This window comes from Etheostoma cragini, chromosome 2 (assembly GCF_013103735.1).
Source record: "Etheostoma cragini isolate CJK2018 chromosome 2, CSU_Ecrag_1.0, whole genome shotgun sequence".
Lineage (NCBI taxonomy): Eukaryota > Metazoa > Chordata > Actinopteri > Perciformes > Percidae > Etheostoma > Etheostoma cragini.
The window spans coordinates 22,626,587-22,644,840 of NC_048408.1; the positions used below are offsets into that span (position 1 = coordinate 22,626,587).

General features: G+C 39.3%; 2 protein-coding genes across 3 annotated transcripts; both read right to left on the reverse strand.

Moving 5' to 3' along the window:
* Positions 1 to 5,821: 5,821 nt before the first annotated feature.
* On the reverse strand, positions 5,822 to 15,223 carry slc25a10 (solute carrier family 25 member 10). Its single transcript, XM_034896459.1, has 11 exons — positions 14,683 to 15,223; positions 10,856 to 10,975; positions 9,547 to 9,661; positions 9,336 to 9,384; positions 9,203 to 9,244; positions 9,070 to 9,113; positions 8,917 to 8,987; positions 7,582 to 7,674; positions 7,406 to 7,483; positions 7,203 to 7,259; positions 5,822 to 6,804 (listed from the first exon to the last, which is right to left on the reverse strand). Exons 1-11 carry the CDS (start codon positions 14,770 to 14,772, stop codon positions 6,703 to 6,705), a joined length of 861 nt encoding a protein of 286 aa, XP_034752350.1. The 5' UTR covers positions 14,773 to 15,223; the 3' UTR covers positions 5,822 to 6,702.
* Positions 9,823 to 18,159, reverse strand: LOC117959451 (claudin-9-like). 2 transcript variants are annotated; one of them, XR_004659941.1, is made up of 2 exons: positions 16,919 to 18,159; positions 9,823 to 9,832 (listed from the first exon to the last, which is right to left on the reverse strand). XR_004659941.1 is itself a non-coding variant. In XM_034896614.1 (1 exon), the coding sequence occupies exon 1, from the start codon at positions 17,953 to 17,955 to the stop codon at positions 17,293 to 17,295; it is 663 nt and encodes a 220-aa protein (XP_034752505.1). In that variant the 5' UTR covers positions 17,956 to 18,159; the 3' UTR covers positions 16,496 to 17,292. The 2 variants fall into 2 exon arrangements, 1 of the variants encoding a protein (XP_034752505.1); XM_034896614.1 differs by lacking the exon at positions 9,823 to 9,832 and having other exon boundaries at positions 16,496 to 18,159.
* Positions 18,160 to 18,254: the final 95 nt, after the last annotated feature.

Below are 18,254 nucleotides of genomic sequence, written 5' to 3' on the forward strand. Positions count from 1 at the left end.
ACACAGTTCTTCACTCCCCGTAACTTCATGAAGATGTATCTGAGCAATTTCTTTTATAAAACATTGTGCAGATGGCAACTGCTGATGTTCATGATAATAAGACACTTTGTTACCATCTGTTCCATCCAATTAACTTATTTTTAATTTCCCTCACTAATTTTGATTAAACCTCCTTTAAACTCGTGTGTGTGTGTGTGTGTGTGTGTGTGTGTGTGCGTGCGTACGTGAGTGCATGTGTGCGTGGTTGCGTGCGTGTGTGTGGGTGTGAGAGAGAAAGAGAGAGATATTTTGGTTAATAAAGAGAAATAAAATGTCATTTTAGTCTCAGAACTGTTTGTTATAATAATTCTTGATCAGAATTATCTGACACTTACAAATTCACAGTTTACTCTGACAATAAATTTGAAACTCATTCATGACCCATAACACCAGAATAAAAAAAAAGAAAAAAAAAAGAAAATGGTTATCTGAAACTAGATCGTTGTAGGGTGTGGGGTAATAAATTCTTCTTTCTAAAGAGAAATCTTGATAACCCCTCTGTGCTGTATACTTCCACATCTGGGAATATTGAATAACAGTTCAGTGTAGCCTCACAAACAAATATGCTTATTATGTTTCCTCCGGCTAAAACCATCTCCAAATATAGATCTTTCCTCCTCCTGGCTGATCTTATGTCATCATCATTGGTATTGTTGTGATTATTGTCATTATAGTTATTTGTGTATGAATGTGATATGAGTGTGCATGTGTGGATGTCTTTTTGTCTAGTAGTGAGCAGATATTGTTTCTTGTTCCAGACATCAGGCAAAGAAAATGGTCAGTGCCCTTGTTTATTACATGTAGCACACAATCCAATGACCTTATATCCAATACACACTTACCTTGTAAGAACAACTATCAGGTATGCACATTTTAAATGGAATAAACTGCAAACCTTCCTCAGACTAGATCTTTTAATTTGCCTTATATATTTAACTGCTTTATGTTTTACACTACTGATGGTTTTCCTTCATATTCATTCTATCTGTCATTGGTATTTCAGGATGGTGATGTGCCATACAAATGCAATATAACCATGTGGCAAAAAGAAACCCCGATGCTATAACTTCACTTGTGCACATTTGGTTGGCTCCTATTTATGTAAAGTTAGTTCTTATTCAAATATAAATCTTACTTACAGTTACACATTTTATTGGTCAACTTTTAGCTTATTTCATTTTCATATGATATGTTGTTATTTCATAGTATATGTAATTCTAGATAGACTTACAGATTTATTTATACTTATTTACTTGTTCCAGTACTACCGTGCATTTATCACTTTTTAGCAAACCCTCTGGCTGTCACAATGTAAGCTCGTTGTGCTACACAATGACAAGAAAATGCTTAAACTTAAACTTGATTGTTGTTTGTCGGGCTTTAAAAAAAAATCTTGTTTGTTGTGTGGTTATTTTGAACATGAATGTCTGAATAAACACTTCATTACAGATTAATGTAATAACCACAACAGATGCCTGTGTTTAGTCATTGATTTAGGTATTATGGATGAAAGGTGGGGTAGGGGGCCCATTGAGCACATGTGCAGAGCCCCAGATGTGTGTGCTGCGCCGCTGGAAGGGGTCACAGGAGCTGGGGTAAAAACTGTAACTCAAAAGAACTATGATCTGCATATCAATCAATATCCGTAATGTACAGCAACTGAATCTGAAACATAACGGCTATAAATGGTAATAATTTTATGCACATATGCAAATGATCCGGGCTTTTGTTTTTCCTGCTGCCGTATATTTTCCCCCTCTCCTATGGTTTTGCTAGCTGTTTTCTGTAGTGCTTTAATGGCTTGGGACAATGTGGCAACAATCTGCAATTCCAAATGTCCCCAAACACACTTGCATTACTTTTTACTCCGGCAAGTAACCAATAACACAAAAGGGAAATGTAAAGCTAAAGAACACTGTGAGTAAAATAGAGGAAGAAGGGAGAGGGAATCTGAGAAACCACATCATGAAGTTACTGATGGACATTGCACAGACACACATCACTTCAATTACACTTACGACAGAAACCTAATAGAAGTCAGCTTACATTCATGACCGGGCCTAAATGTGTGCACATATATTTAATATGCCCAAAGAGACATAAATTTGCTTTTTTTTCCCAATCTCTCTAATCCTCCCTAACGCTCTCCTTCACCCACACCTACAACACGCTACTTCATTACAAACAAACACACACACACACACAGGGTTAAATGTGTCACACAAGAAGACACATTAATTACATCACACAAACTCTCTTAACCCCCCTTGACAGTTGTTGAAGGTGTTGATTTGGTAAAAGGAAGGGGCAATTCCAGGATTTCTTAAGCACAGGGGGAGACCAATAATCAGTCAGGGGGGGGTCGGAGGGGGACATCTTATCAGAATACAGCATAGAAAATCAGCTTCAAAATATAGAAAACATTGAATGAGATAGAACAACACAATTTAATTCTGCTAAGTAAAACATCATATTAATTTTGTATATTTAGTTTTTTTGCCACATGGTATCAGAATTCGAGATACATGATTTGATGGCAGAACAGGCTGCCAAGTCACAGTACTCTGATCCAATGGAAATCACAATTGTCAAGTTGACAGAACTCTAGCCCAATGGATGAGAGTGGAGGGCTCAACGGGGCCTTAATCATATTTTTTTTTTGGGGGGGGGGCTTTCCACCTTCTAGCCCCGCCCCTGGTGACAGTAGATTGTGTATGAGGCTGCAAGTCCAGAGGGAGTATCTCTCAGGTCATAAACCACAAAGCCTGATACATCGCAGATAAGAGAAGAACTCATTCTCATTCTGACTCTCATGATTCTGATTCTCTTGCCTGCCTGCACACACACAACACACTCAGCGTTGACAAACATCTGCAGCTCCCCCCCCTTTTTGTCCCACAGTCAGGCAGAGGGTGAGTTATGATCATTCACATATTCCTCCCAGCAGAAATGTAATGCGAGTGTGTCAGAGAGAAAAAAATTTCCCTGTTGTGCTCTCCATTTACAACGCTGTTTTTTGGCAGAGGCATTAGTCTTATTGGTTCTGATGAAATCATAAAAGTTTGAGGGGATGTATGTGTTCTGGTTTGTTTGTGTAAGAGAAAAAGAGAGAAACTCAGTTACACACCGCCCTCTGGCATTTCTAATATACTCTTTTCTAACAATAATACTTCTGAGTAGTGTTATATCTGTTATTTAGTTTTCTTTATTTGATCCTGCTATTTTCTCATCATTGTCACAAGGGTTCCACATGTGAATTTTCAGGTTCGTGAATAGCGTGTTCCAGCCCTCTATCGTTGATAATCATAATAAATATCATCTCATATTCAAACCCACAAAAGGCTCCAAATTGTTGCAATTACTAGGATTACAATTGAATTGAAGTTTTTCATAATCTATTCAAATTGCTGGTTGTCTTAACAATGCTCTGAGTGGGCCGCGAGGACCTGGCTGATTCCAACTGGGGGAATGAGATGAAATGATAGCAGGTATACTAAACTATGTCCGTCTCCACAAGTGTCGATAAGATGTGTGTGTGTGCGTGTGCGTGTGCGTGTGTGTGGTGGCTGACTTTAACGAGAAAACAGGACATTGATTTATTTATTTGATGAACTAAATAATCTACACCAATTAAACATGTTGGATAAAACTTTTAAAGCCACACTTAACATTATTAACAAAATGTTCAGGAATTCACTGAATAAACAATGCAATAATAAACACAATAAAACAGGTCAAAACTACTGTCTACAAGGGTACCATTGCCATTAGTTATATATCTGCAAGTCACTCACAAACACACACACACACACACGTATGTATGTGTTCTTGCGTTGCGTTTGTAAATGTTGTGCGCACATAGCAAACAGCGACTCAATGCTTTTTTAAAGCCACTTTTGATCTCCACAAATTATTGTTGCCATTTTTTCATATACAGAATTATTTATTCATTCAGATATGAACTTCCGTGCATTGAAAGGACAAATAGCTGTAGGAAACAATTCTTCCCTGTTAAATGTAATTGATGCTGGTATCACAATATGTCTGCAACCTGATTCTCCTTTTCACTGCACACAAAGGCAGCATATGCCTCGACTGTGCAAAAATAGCAGTCCACACAGAGACATTAGGCTCACAAATTCCCACACATGAATGTGACGCTAGAGGTGAGTGCACAGTTATTAATGCTTTACCTGTGATAGATAGTATTAATAAAGCATTCAACACTAATGTTCATTTAGGTGGAAGGACAGTCACATTGCCACCATTCATCATTACAGTTGAATATCACCACTTAACTGTGGGTGGACCTGCCACATGGTGCATGCTGGGAGGCATGTAATTCTTCAAATTAAGAACTGACCTGTGGCTGGTGTGAAAGACCAGCCGAGCTAACATAGAAGTACGTCCATGTTCTGATGAGGGCAAATCCTGGAAAGTGAAGCTTGATTCAGTCACAGCCAGCATTATCATAGAATCTGCCTGTGGCAGCAGAAAACAAAGATCCCCCTGTTTTGCTTTACGTGGCTTCAAGGAGAAACAATTATACTTATAAAATTGTGGTGTGATTTACATTAATCTGATTTACTACTAAAATAAATTCATAGAGGATGAAACAACACAAAAACACCATTACAAACACCATTTCCCATTAGTATTTTAATTCCAAAATTATTAGTTAGTAATCTACAAAATACAAATTCACAACACCCGGAACTATGGGTCCCTCCAGTTTAATTTCTGTGCATATGAATAAAGCTGGGCTTAGCATTACTTACTATGGCTGACAGTGTACAGTACCTCAGATTATTGAGGGATTCTGGAGCATCTCAACATGCAGATTACAGTCATTATCGGAGGTTGCTCTGAGCTTGTGGCGCTACGTTTAAAAACAATATGCATCCTTGAATGAAAGTGCAGGGCAACACAGGATGCCCAAGAGAGGGTTTTTCAAGTTGTTGGAATAGATCTCAGTCACACGTTACTATACTGCCTCCTGGAGGACACATACTGTAAGGCAACATGATTAGACAAGGTCTGTCAAAAGAGCAGGTACAGAACAGAGAATGCATTATTTCACAGAATCAAGACCAAACAAATCAGCAGACAATACCTGGCAAGTGTCAAAAAAAAAATTACAGATTGGTCCCAGTTGGAACCATTTTGCTTGTAGAACATGTTATATTCTGCAGCATGGGTTTTTACGCAGCAGGTTCGTCAGTATGAGTCCAGGGATTTTAATAAAGTGCCTTGTTAAACAGAGAAGCATCCTGAGACATAAAGTCTGACATGCATTCAGCTAAACGAAACGGATGGAAATGCTACATGTACACTTGTATAGTACAGCAGTCCTCTACATGCAGCTCTATTCAAACCGTAAGAACTTTTAAGAGATCTAGTGGTAATACAGAATTTCACTGGAAATGTGTTACTAAAAAGAGCCACTGCCAAGAAGTGCCTTCATTCAGAAGTCTGCTCTCTCCGTTTCACAGTTTCCCTACAAACTCCTTCCTTACTTAAAATCACAAAACAAACTTGGTCCTCTTCTCTAAATATTTGAGAGTGAAATGGGGACAGAGGAATGAAGGAAAGGAGAATCATGTCAAAGTTAACAACATTTTAACCTACTAGTAGTTGATTTCCAGTTATAAAACATTAATTTAGTTAAGAAAAAGCAAACAAAATTAACTGTTAAATTCAGGGTGTATTACACTTGGTCACCACTGTTGGGAATGATTACTACAGTATGTGTAATTAAGTATAAATAATTTGTTTTCTTAAGTCCTGTTTTAGTTACGGCTTCTGTGAAATATAGATTGTAAAGACTGGCACTGTTGACAAGGTTACAGTGTTTGTTGCATTTTGTTCTTCTGCTATATTTTAAACGGGGTCTAAATTTAACTTTTGTTGTCCACTAGCCAAATGGCTAGTGAATGTTCAAATTTTACCAGCCACTCAATAAATAACCATCATTTTTTGGGTGGGGAGTGAAGCAAATCTACCAGCCAAATGCTTTTGGCTAGTAGATGGTGGTAATTTGGGATTCTGATCATAAACTCTGTCATGGCATAATCTTGCAGGAAACATCTTTTTAGGCCAAAATCGTCACATTAGTCTGAGCTCTGAAGAAAACGAGCTACACTGGTAAAATGGGCTTAAGTACTGCTGAAAGTAAAAGATAAATTACAAAACCTGATCTGGAATTAGGTAAAGTCAACATTTTATCTGTTTGTGAACAGATGAATTGTTCCTTTTCTCAAAATGAACACTCAATCTCTAAACGTCTCATTCTTTCACATAACTAACACCATCAGAAATTCCACAAACTATATTAAACATCTGCTAGAGATTATTTTAATCTTCTCTCTATGTCATTCTAAAAAAACCATTTGTAGCACCATCATATTGATTAATCTATGCTGATAGAAGATATTTTTCATTAGTTCTAGTATTTGTCCCCTTAGAAGTCAGCTCATGATAATCAAAGTCTAGCTAGCTGTGAGATGGAGGTAGAGCAAAAGTGAAAGTAAAACCTACAGAAGCCCCAGAAGTAACCTACAAGAGTCCCTTTCTCTCCTTCTTTTCTTGTAAATGCCAGGAGTAGAGGGATGCAAGGGTGTGGTGTGGCTGTGTTGGGGGGGGGGGGCTCGTCACACAGTGTGCTCAGGAGATGATGCGGATGCCAAAGTTTTTCTTGAGCTGCTCTAGGAAGATGAAAGTGAGCACTGTGTGAGGAATCAAGCGGATCCCTGCGGGGACCAGACCCTGCAACAAAAAACTCTACGTTAGATCACGGTTTGTAGTTTTGTAGTTTTCTACCATAACGTCTGTTGATTTAAAGCCATTGTCTGATAAGTACTTTTGTATAAAACGTGTACTTCATCATTAAGGTGGACTGACAGCGAGCTTTTAATGTCAAGTAAAATGTTGTCAAATATCTTTTTGAAATGATTTGAAAGATTTACTGTCAATATCTTTTCATTGTATAAAGGATAAATACTTATTTGAAGCTACATCCGAAATGCTCCTGCTTCATGCCTCGGACTGGGCAAGTCTGAATATGTTTTGGATTAACAGATGAGCTGGCAGAAGCATTGTAGTAAAGAACCACAGGTAGACAGTGTTTTGTTAGCAGTGCTGTTGGGAGAAATAAGGACCTTTACCTTGTAAAATGCCAGCGGACCAAGTTTGGCAGTTTCTCGTAAGCAATGCGTCACCCCCTAAAGAGAGAGACAACCTGGATTAGAATGAACACTGAGGATGGTCAACAGAATGGGACGAGGAATAAAAAGATTAGAGGAGACAATGAAGGTGGGGGGGGGGGGGGGGGGGGGGGGGGGGGGGGGGGGGGGGAAATTCCACTCACGGTGTACTCTCCTTTTGAGCTCATCAGCCTTGTCTTTAATACATCCAGAGGTTGGCACAGTAATGTAGCACAGCCTCCCTGCAGAGGAACACATCATCAGTTCACTAAGGAGTCCTATAATATTCACACCGTCTCAATCGGGCTTCCAGGGTCCAGAAATAAAACCTGATACTTACAGCAATGAAGCTGGAAAGAAAGTGTGTGAGTATGTTATCTCCCATGATGCCTGTTCCCAGGACGAGCTGCTTGGCCTGGTCATAACACGCCAACTACAAATGTAGGAAAAGATAAGGAGAGAAAAATGTGTGTTATTTTAATGATCAATCTAATCTGTGAAGATGTTACTCTTTAATACCTGAAGCTGACTGAAGCTCCTTTACTAAGCTAATTACAGACTCAAAAACCAACAATCCTTTACTCCTTCACCTTCAAACCATGGCTGAAAGCCACCATAGTCCTGTGTACGGTATATTGGGGTCACTGTCTGGAATGATGGCATTTTTTTAAGATTATTTTTGGGAAATTTTAGGCCTTTATTTCCGCAGGACAGATGAAGACATGAAAGGGGGGGGACGACACGCAGCAAAAAGCCGCAGGTCGGAGTCGAATACGCGGCCGCTGCGTCAACGAGTAAACCTCTGTATGTGTGCGCCTGCTCTACTAACTGAGCTAACCAGGCCACAAATGATGGCATTATTAATAAATAAAGTGGATTGACGTTTATATGGTTCACAAATAAATTGTTCAATCAAAACAAATACCCTGAATATTGAGACGTCAATTTTAAATTAAACTTCCAAATTTCGGACTGGTGTGTCGTGTTAAAAAAACTAAAAAAAGAGAGACAGAAATCAGGATTTGGTATCGTCAAATTTTTCTATAACTACCAGAGGATCTTGGGTATAAGTGTATGCAGTTCAGAAATATTTTGTCGGCAACTACAAATAGCCTTACCCAATTGTAAGAATCTCCTTATAGTATATTCGCAGCATGCCCGACGTTTTGCTAAGATAGAATCTATTCTATATTGTACCTTATTGTTTGGTCTACGGATAAATACTTGTTGACATTTATGAACTAATTGGATGTGAGTAATTGTATCAATGTCTCCGTCTAAAGTTAATTTCCTCCCGATATGCTTGCCAAAACAGACTTTACAAAGTTAAGTGAGGCAGAGGTTATAAAGATTAATGCATAATGCATCATTTAAACAGAACCATGTGCACAAGCAGCATATTCATCTACGAGATTGAGTCAGCATTGATAAATTCATGTACCTTTATTTAACTCAATTTCATTCTAATATCTTATTAAAAAGGACTTACAGATGGACTGGAGAGAAGAAATTATCTAAACTGTGATTGTGTAAGCCCAGATAAAATAAAGCACAATCCAAACATAAAGTAACAGACATTGCCCCCCACTGCCCTGATAATCCATGGAGTCTCTTGAATACCTGCAGGCATTTAAAAGGACGTGGTACAGTTATTCATTGTATATGTGGGACTTGCCTGTCCCACAGTGACCATCGCTCCTCTGCTGGAAGCCATGGTGGCTCCTGAGAACAGTCTCCTCACACCCTCTGTGGGACGAGACACAGGTCAGACATGATGCCAATGTGGGCTTAACATTTAGTTACACACACTATATTGCTTTGGATGGACCTTCTCTAAAGACTCTGAAGAGCCCATCGATGGCATGTTTGTAGCTGAAAGGGAAAAACAAGGGTTCAATTACAATAAGATATTTAGAACGTCTAAACTGAATATTTTTAGCCACAGAAGTAATAACACTCACTTTCTCCTCAGTTCTGGAGGTAGTTTCATGTCATTCTGCATCCTAGAAGCAAAAACAAGTCCAGATTGGTTTGCTTGAATCATTTGAAATTATGTACATATTATTGAGAGTTCAAATTGTCAAGGCATGTTACCTGACATTCACCATGTCTGCCGGCGTGCCAACAAACCCACCAGTGAAACCTGTTGGCAGAAAAACACAAACCTGTGTTGGTGTCTGTGTGTGCATTGAGCGAGAAGAAGCTGTGTGTGTGTGTGTGTGTGTGTGTGTGTGTGTGTGTGTGTGTGTGTGTGTGTGTGTGTGTGTGTGTGTGTGTGTATGTGTGCGCGCGCGCGCATTCCCACCTCCAAATGCTCCCAGAAGGACCTTCTGGTAAAAGGGCATGGGGCCCTGGCTTGTGCTGCCCATCATGTCCCTTACTGTCTCATAGATGGCAAATCTAGTGAGAGAATAGGACATCTGAGAGGAGAGGAGAAAAAAAGATAAGTACTCAATACTCTACTCACTATTTAACATTTTCTTTTTCAACCACTATGAGTAGACTTTGGCAATTCATTTATACTTTTTATTGATCCCCTGTTGGGAAATTACAATTTTACACTCTGTTGTTAGAACACACTACACACAAGCCTGAAATACACCCACATGCTCAGGTCCTTTATATGCACAAATGGAGATGTCAGAGGGGGCGGGGGCTGCAACTGCTAGAAAGGCCCCCCGAGCGGTCAGGGGTTTGTTGCCTTCCTCAAGAACACCTTGGGAGTGTCCAGGAGGTGAACTGTCACCCCTCCAGCTACCTGTCCACACTCTGTATTTCGATCCGTATGGGGACTTAAACCAGCGACCCTCTGGTTCCCAACCCAAACACAACCAATCTAAAAAATAACTTTGCCAGAAAGTAAACAGGATACATTTACAAGTATACTCTACTTCATCATCCACTTGTCAGTCATCTTTTCTTTCTACCTGAAATCCTATTGAATCTTCTGCAACAATAACAGCCCTGCTGAACACACTGCTATTACTCCAAAAAAAGTAACCCATTAACCTAGGTATAGTATCCGGCAGCAGCCAATGGTGACGTCACATGGTCAATATTACCACATTTTAAAGCAAATGTGCTATATCAAACTCTCTCTTCAGCTCAAAAACATACTCAAGTTTGTGAAAACATTGTTTTTCAAACTTCCTTTTATAGATGGACAAACAACTAAGACAAATGTTTTTTTAGGAAGTCATGTGACACTGAAGAAAGCAAAGTGGTGAGGTAAAATAAATCATTTCTCAAAACGTTTTCATTTAGTATTATTTTGAACGGTCTGATTTTTTTTGTCTCATTGCAGTATTAAAAAGTGTTTTATAAATAAAGATTATATTCCTAAAGAAATGCGGTTTCTTAACATGCTTATAAAACCCTCCAAAACTACAAACCTGTCAGAAATCTCAGGTAGAATTCAATATTATTGTAAAGTCTGTCTTAACTGCATGTATTATTATCTTACCTTTAGCCTTATCTTAGTATTATTGTCTGTTTAAAGTTTAAGTTTTATAGTTAACAGTTTATCTTTGGTCCAATCTACTATCGCTATGTCAGCAACTTTTTATTGCTAAGCGTACACAGGCTCAGGAACAGTTTCAAGCATGCACACATACCTGTCTACAAAGGGAGGCAGAGAGGCCATTGTAAAGAGCCAGCACACCATCATTCTTCACCACATGAACGGCCATCCCCATCATCCTCTTTTTCACCTCCTGCTGTGTCTGCAGGTGTACCTGTAAAGACAGTCATGTTTTAGATTTGGTGTCATTTTTAAACCAAGTTCAGCACGGTTGTGACATAATAAAGAGCAAATGTGACAGGACACAGACGCAGACCCATTTCTTGTGGTGTTATACCTTAGACAACAGTTTTTGGTAAATAAATGTGTGAAACAGCTACACATGTCACCTCTTTAACACAGTTTTTGTTCAAATCTAATAACTTTTGCAGAAGAGGTATCCTGACTTTCAGCTCCTACGCTTCCCATAATGCAACTATATAACATCTTAAGTGCTAGTGTTGTATATTTGTACCTAACAAACTTTAGCTTTATAGCAGTAGAGAGTGTGTGTGTGTGTGTATGTGTGTATGTGTGTGTGTTTTTCGTCAGAGGTGGTTGGCCACTCTCCAGCGTGGCCTTTGACCTCTGTTCCAAATAAGTACTTGAGTTTGAAGGCCACTGTAAGTCATTTTTAAGTGTTTTAATTTTTACTGTCTACAAGCCTTTAGTAAATTGACATGAAGTCATAGGTCATTATATATTGTAACAATTAACTTTTTCATAATTTTTAACATACAAACATTTGAGTGTCAAAATTACTGTAGCTTAAAAGAATGCCTCAGTTCCCAGTAAACGGAAGTGATACAATATGACATTAGTTATCACATTAGTTACATAGAATAGCCAAGATGTATATTATTTGGTCAAAGATAGATCTGAGATACAGTACTTTGGGGGAATGTTTGTGTTTTTCCGCAGACATAAACATACAAGATGCCCGCCAAACATAATAATTATAATTGTTATTATAATAAAGACTTAGAGGATATGAATTAGGAATCAGAAACCCATGTAAGCCAAAGTGGGGGGAACGACCAAAAAGCATCCACAAAGCGGAGAGCTAGCATGGCTAAAAATACACTAGACAATTTTACAAATTTAACTCTTCTAAAATTGTCTTAGATAACAGGAAACAAATCTGTTGAGCCAGATTTCGCACAGTGAAAAAAAAATACTTGCACAATAACGTCTTTGGTATGGAGTGCTTTGGTATTTTCTCTAAAGCTCTGATAAAAAGGAACCACAAAGTAAGCAGTCCAAGCATGTTAACACATCAGTAAGCTGATTTGGAACAACCGCACACACACATCGTGAAGAAATATTACAGATGAGTTGATTGAGGCGTGTCTGGCTACAAGATAGATTTTTTAAATGAGGTCAGAAAGATCCTGTTGAGGACAACAACTCTAATAATGGCTGGGTTTACACAAACAAGGAACAAGTCATGTGTGTTTGGTTAGGCCCCATTTCCCTGCTGATAACCACATTCACTAATTCTCTGCTCTATACTATGTCCTTCTAAATGTAGATGCACTCCTGTTAGCTTTAAAAAAAGAACATGCTAAGGGGGCCTCATTATGAAGATAAAATAAGATTTTAAGCTTTGTAAGTTGCTACAAATTACCATGTGCTTCGCTGTCTGCAAACTATGGCTTTCCGTGTGTGTTTCTTACGCGATGAGGTTAAAACCATTTTTAATGTTCTTCATGAGTGAGGGAAGGATCTTTGTTATGATCATCATTAAGTATGGACTGTTTGCTCATAGATTCATTTCATGCTACAATGGTAGCTCTCACAGGAATCAGAGTAAAATACTTGCAAATATTAAGCTGGTACATTTTGGACCAGGTTATATTACAAAAGAATAATAAACAAATTAGCTATTTGGTCTGCAGAGTACAACTGGGTCGATCATTATATTATTGTTTCTGCAGACTCATCTTGTAATGATTAATTCGTGTCACGTTATTATTTTACAGATCTCTGTTGCCCAACTTAATGATTCTGAGCAAATCGTGATAAAAAAATGAATAAAATTGGTTGCTGTTTTTCTTTTCTTTTTTCCTTTTTGAAAAGCTTGCCATATAACAATGGAGCACTCGGTTTATTTTGTGACTTTTCATACAGTTGCCTTGTTGTGATATTTGTGCTTCAAGCACACAGAAACCTGAAGGCAAACACTGACTTTGTGGTTGAAGTACTTGATAATATTGTTGATAATTGAAATACTGTGGTGGACAAATGGGTCAAACACAGGACTTGTACTCAGGAGACCGGGCTACGCATCAAATGATAAACCTATATTTTTAGGGAACAAAACTGGGAACAAAGAATTGTTGACTACTGACACATAGGTGCAAATGGAATCTACTTTGATCAAACACCTGACTCCTAAACATATATACTGTAGCAGCAGAGTTACTCTTGGCACCCTGTGGCATCTACTTACGGGTGAAATCATAAACTCTGTGGCGGAAGCAATTCAATATAAAAAAAATATATATATAAAAAGACCTGTCATGACATGACAGTCTCCTCTGGGTTTTCCCAGGAAATATGCTGACAGATTGCCACTGTGGTGTCACGCAGCTCAGCAGATCCTTTGTCGGTGCCGAACAAATGCTACTCGCTTGCCAACGTGCTGTCATTCAAGAGGCCGACAGTGGGTTTGCATTTGTTATTGTCATGTATAAATCAGATTATGAAAAGGTTTGCAACGGAACATGCTTACTGCTCAGACAGGTTGTTCTTGTCCTTAATAGATCACATAGTCAAAACTCCCGGGCCTCCACAATGTACTGAGTGACTATCAAGTTTTTTGGATATATTGAATTAATTGAAAATGAATGAGCGAAATGAGTCTCACCCTCATTTTTAAAGTCAGACTGTTCAACCCAGATCATGTGCACTTAATCTGGATTTCTAGTCATTTTAAAAGGCCTTGTCACAATTGTGAGGTTCCTCAGTCAATATTTAACCAGTGGGTTAAACGCATTTTTTGGGGTCATTAGGTTTGATGTTGGTAAACCCACGTTTATCATTTCCCTGAAAAACTAAAGAAAACATGGAAGTTGAGAATTTACTTTGCAAATCAAGTTTAGGGGGGGATAATACCATGATGCTGGCCTCTTTCCTCTGGTTAATAAGAATAAAAAGAAACACACTTGTGTTAACTGGGCTTTACAACTACATGTGTAGACAAAATTATGTATGCAGTAAATGGAAAAAATTACTATACAGAAAGGACTTTATGAGCTTTAAAGAAAATAAATCACCAGATGACAGTTGTACTGTAATGTAATGATTCCCACCTTGTCTACATAATTACACATCACATGACTACTATGAGGAGCAGCTTGTGTTATTAGGATCATGTGCTGCTGTCAATGAAACCGAAGGGTAAAACACATATTCCCTCTGATCAGTGTGATCTAAAAATTATCTATTTTCCTCATAAATAACTAAAACATGAACACTAATTGTAAAACTAGGGCCATTGAATCCAGCAATGACTTTATATCATTTGTCCTACATCACAAGCAGTGAATAGTTAGGCTAACCAGCCTGGACTTGCTCTAACCTGTGCCCTAGATATTTAAACAGCCTAACACATCCTGATAGACATGACAGTGGTGCCATAGAAGACATGTGATACCTCAGAGCATGGCATGCCCACTAAAAGCTGACTGCAGCTATTTCACGCACACAGGGAAACCTGATACAGTAATGTGATGAGCGGTCAGGAGATGAATAACTGCAATGTAGCCTGTCTTGTAGGACTACTGCTGGAAACAGCTGTAGGTCTCCGGGCCTGCTCTACTAAATGACACACCAGCGGAGGGTTCCACGCGCACACTTCCTGTTCCCCCTTCAGCTCACCTTGAGTAGATCCAGAGGATGTGTGCAGCATGCTGCTCCGCAAGACGCCAGCCCACCGAAATACCACCGCGACATCCGTTTCTCCGTCATGGTTCCGTTCTCTGCCCTTGTCCGATGCAGCTACAGCGGGGACTTCCTTCCTCCCAGTCCGCCTTTCACACCCCGCGCGCCTGCTCTGTCCGCTTCCTGGCCTGCACGTTACAGCTGGCAGTAGCTTGTGGGTCTACAGGACGCGGATAACCTCGTTAATCTTCAAACATTCCTATAAGAGACTGCTCCAAGGACCGGGGGACTTTGTGCTCCTGCAGCATCGCGCACACTCACGCCACATAGCGTGCGTGTCTGTGTATGTGTGTGCGCTGTCTGCTGTGTTTGGGCCACGCAGTAGTAGGAAGCAGTTGTAGACTTCGCAGCCAATTGCGTATATGAACGGTGGAGCTGCCTCACGAGCCGGGCTTCGAGATCTAAGGTCGAAAGCCCCGAACAGCACAGTCTAACACATGGCCCACTTTCACCTCGACACACTGTCTTGCGGTTTTTAAAGGGATACGCATCCATCCGGTAGCTGTAGCGAGGGCAAAAATACACTCCTGTCTCTTTAACAGGATTATAGAGTGGGCTACTTTCAAAAACGTGCAGGAACTTCAGTTAGTCAAGATTATTTGTTATGTGCTCTAGAAATAAACCTCACTGCTTTGTGTCGACTTATTCAAGTCTTAAAGCCACTCTGGGTTGTGACATACTGTTATGCCGGATTTAAAACAAATTCATTTTTGAACCCTTACACAATCAGAAGCGATTATAAATGATTGACGATAATCAAGTCTGCAGCGTCAATTAACAAATATGGGACACCAAGTTTGTTTTATATCTCATTAAGAAACTGCGTCATTTGAAAGATTAAAGAAGTAAGATAACACGAAAAAAATGAACAAAGGGAATATATACTGATTTCAGGTTATTTAAAAAAAATCATGAATAACAAGTTATTGAAAATTGCCTTAAACAGAAGTTATAACATGGGCCTATTTTATTTTAGATTATTTTATCTCGTTGAAGAATAAAAACCGATTTATACAACTGGTTCTTTTATTATTGTACCTGAGGCAGACGTCATTGCTTCCATTAGCAGTGAGGTTTGCTGGTAAGAAATATTTTTCACTTTATCTAAAAAAAGGAGGAAGAATTTCCACACTGAAAATATACTTATCGTTAAATTCCAAAGCAAGGTCTTAATCAGGAAAGTCACAGACTTCTTATGGTCTTTTCCAAGTAAGAGGAACTTTTAGCACACTCCAGAGAGCAGCAGGTTTTTTCATGCAGTCCTTTTCCCCTAAAACAAGTCTTACTCTGTTCTTCTGTGTTGTAATCTTTTATTTTTCCTAGCTGGTTGTTTGCACCATGCTTTGTCAATTTCTGTATTAATGTCTCCAATAAAATTGTCTGTTGAATCAAGTGCATCTTTTTGAACACATAACTCATATCTTTAAATAACAGGTTATACAATACTAACACCTCAACCAAAGCAACTACAAAGTAAATAAGGGCTTACCTTAATCATAGGGGCAACATGCTACATTTCGAGATGAGCACATATTTTTGCAGAAAAACAAACAGTCGTAATAATACATTATAAGAGGTTGATACAAGCAGCGAACTGCAGGCATTTCTGATTTCCAATAGCTTTACAACTGACCATATAACTTTAATTTGTTTTCATTTTTTTGTGGCAACCACTTCTGACCTTGCGAAAAGATGGTAGCAAACACATCTCTGATAGATACTATATTTGATATCTTAAAGAAAAACAAGGTAATGTTCCTGAGTTTTATTATCCTTGAAAACATGACAGGGGGAATTGAAATGTATAATGAAAAACAGACAACATGCAAATTTATTGTGCGTAAGTGGTTATAAATTACACAATGGCAGTAAATACAAAACGAATAAAGATGATAATGCAGTGCCAAACTTACAGTATGTACCCAATATTATATACTGTATGATGTTATTAAGTCAATTGTTATAAAAGCTGGATAAAACACAACAATTGCTACATTTTAGGGCTATGTTAGACTATGCATGAACAAGAGTAAATATGCTCAAAACATTCATAAAAACAAAATAAACAATCATCGCTCTGACTGCCCACGTATTTTCAGTGAACACACCAGCATACACAGACATACTACACTGGCCACACAGACCACCCACACACATACACACACAAACTAACACAAGCAGAGTGGAATTTCAGAAATGTAAGTCACACACATTAGTAAACCTCTAAACACTCAATTCCTCCCACAGTTGTGGTCAACTCCCACTCTGACAGAAAGCTATTAAATCATTTAAATTCTATTAAGACCCCTTTGCTATGTAGTTTATTGTGTACATTTATTAATAATGTAAAACAATCATTTACCAAAGAGTAATCAAATCCACATCGTAATTCAAAGAAACATGTAGAAATGCTGCTTAATAAGATATAAAACACGACATTGGCTGAAGATCCTCTAATAGACGGTGAACTGGTAGTTTCCAAAAGGTTGTGTGATGAGGTTGTGACTTCTGTGTTAGTTCGTACCTCACATGTCTAATAAAATCATCTCATACAAACGATTTTTCCTGTGGCTTCACGTCTCTTGCTGGCTGTGGGTTGTCTTTTGCTGCTCCTCCAAATAAAGTCTGCACTCTTCCTCCCGGTGGAGAGGAGCCCACATTCAGCAGGGAGCCCCCTACCAGGAGTAGAACGCTGGCCCCCCAGCCCAGGTACAGCGCGGGCCCCAGCTCTCTCTTAAAAGGCGCTGCAACATTCGGATCATAGAAGTCCCTGATGGTTGTATAGGCGGTCCAACAGATGGGTATCAAGAAGGCCAAGCCAGACACGAGGAAGAGCAGCCCCGCTATCCTTCCCAACCGAGCCTTGGCGGCCTGGTTACCGTCACCCATGCAGTGAGTACCTTTGGCCCCTGCCACCCCGAGCATGAGGGCCAAAAAGCAGAGAAGCAGGGAGAGAACAGTGAGGCCCCGGGCGGCTTGGGCAGACTTCGGCAGGGCCAGGGTCGAGTCATAGGTCTTGCACTGGATCTGGCCTGTGGTCTGAGACAGGCAATTCATCCACAGTCCCTCCCACAACACCTGGGCAATCACCAGCTCTCCACCCACGAAGGCAGACACACGCCACAGAGGAGCGGCACACACCAGCGCCCCGCACACCCAACCCACCACAGCCAGCACCAAACCCAGCAGCTGAAGACCTGATGATGCCATAGTTGCTGAAGAAACTTTATAGCACTCTCAACGTAAGAAAAATGCTCCTTAGAACAGTCTCAGTCCAGATTATTTGCTGTCTTTCTCACGTCGCTGAGCACTAAGTAGTTTAAAGTCAAGTCTTTCCACAATTTATTCTCTGTCATTCAGTAAGATGTCCAGTAATTGGGAGTTTTTCTTCTCCTCAGAACCCTTATTGTTCAATACCTGCAGTTAAGATAAGTGAGAAAAGGAGTTTTCAACAAATTTACATTGAAGCAAATCTTAAATGAACATGTTTTTTAAAATTTATTTTAGAT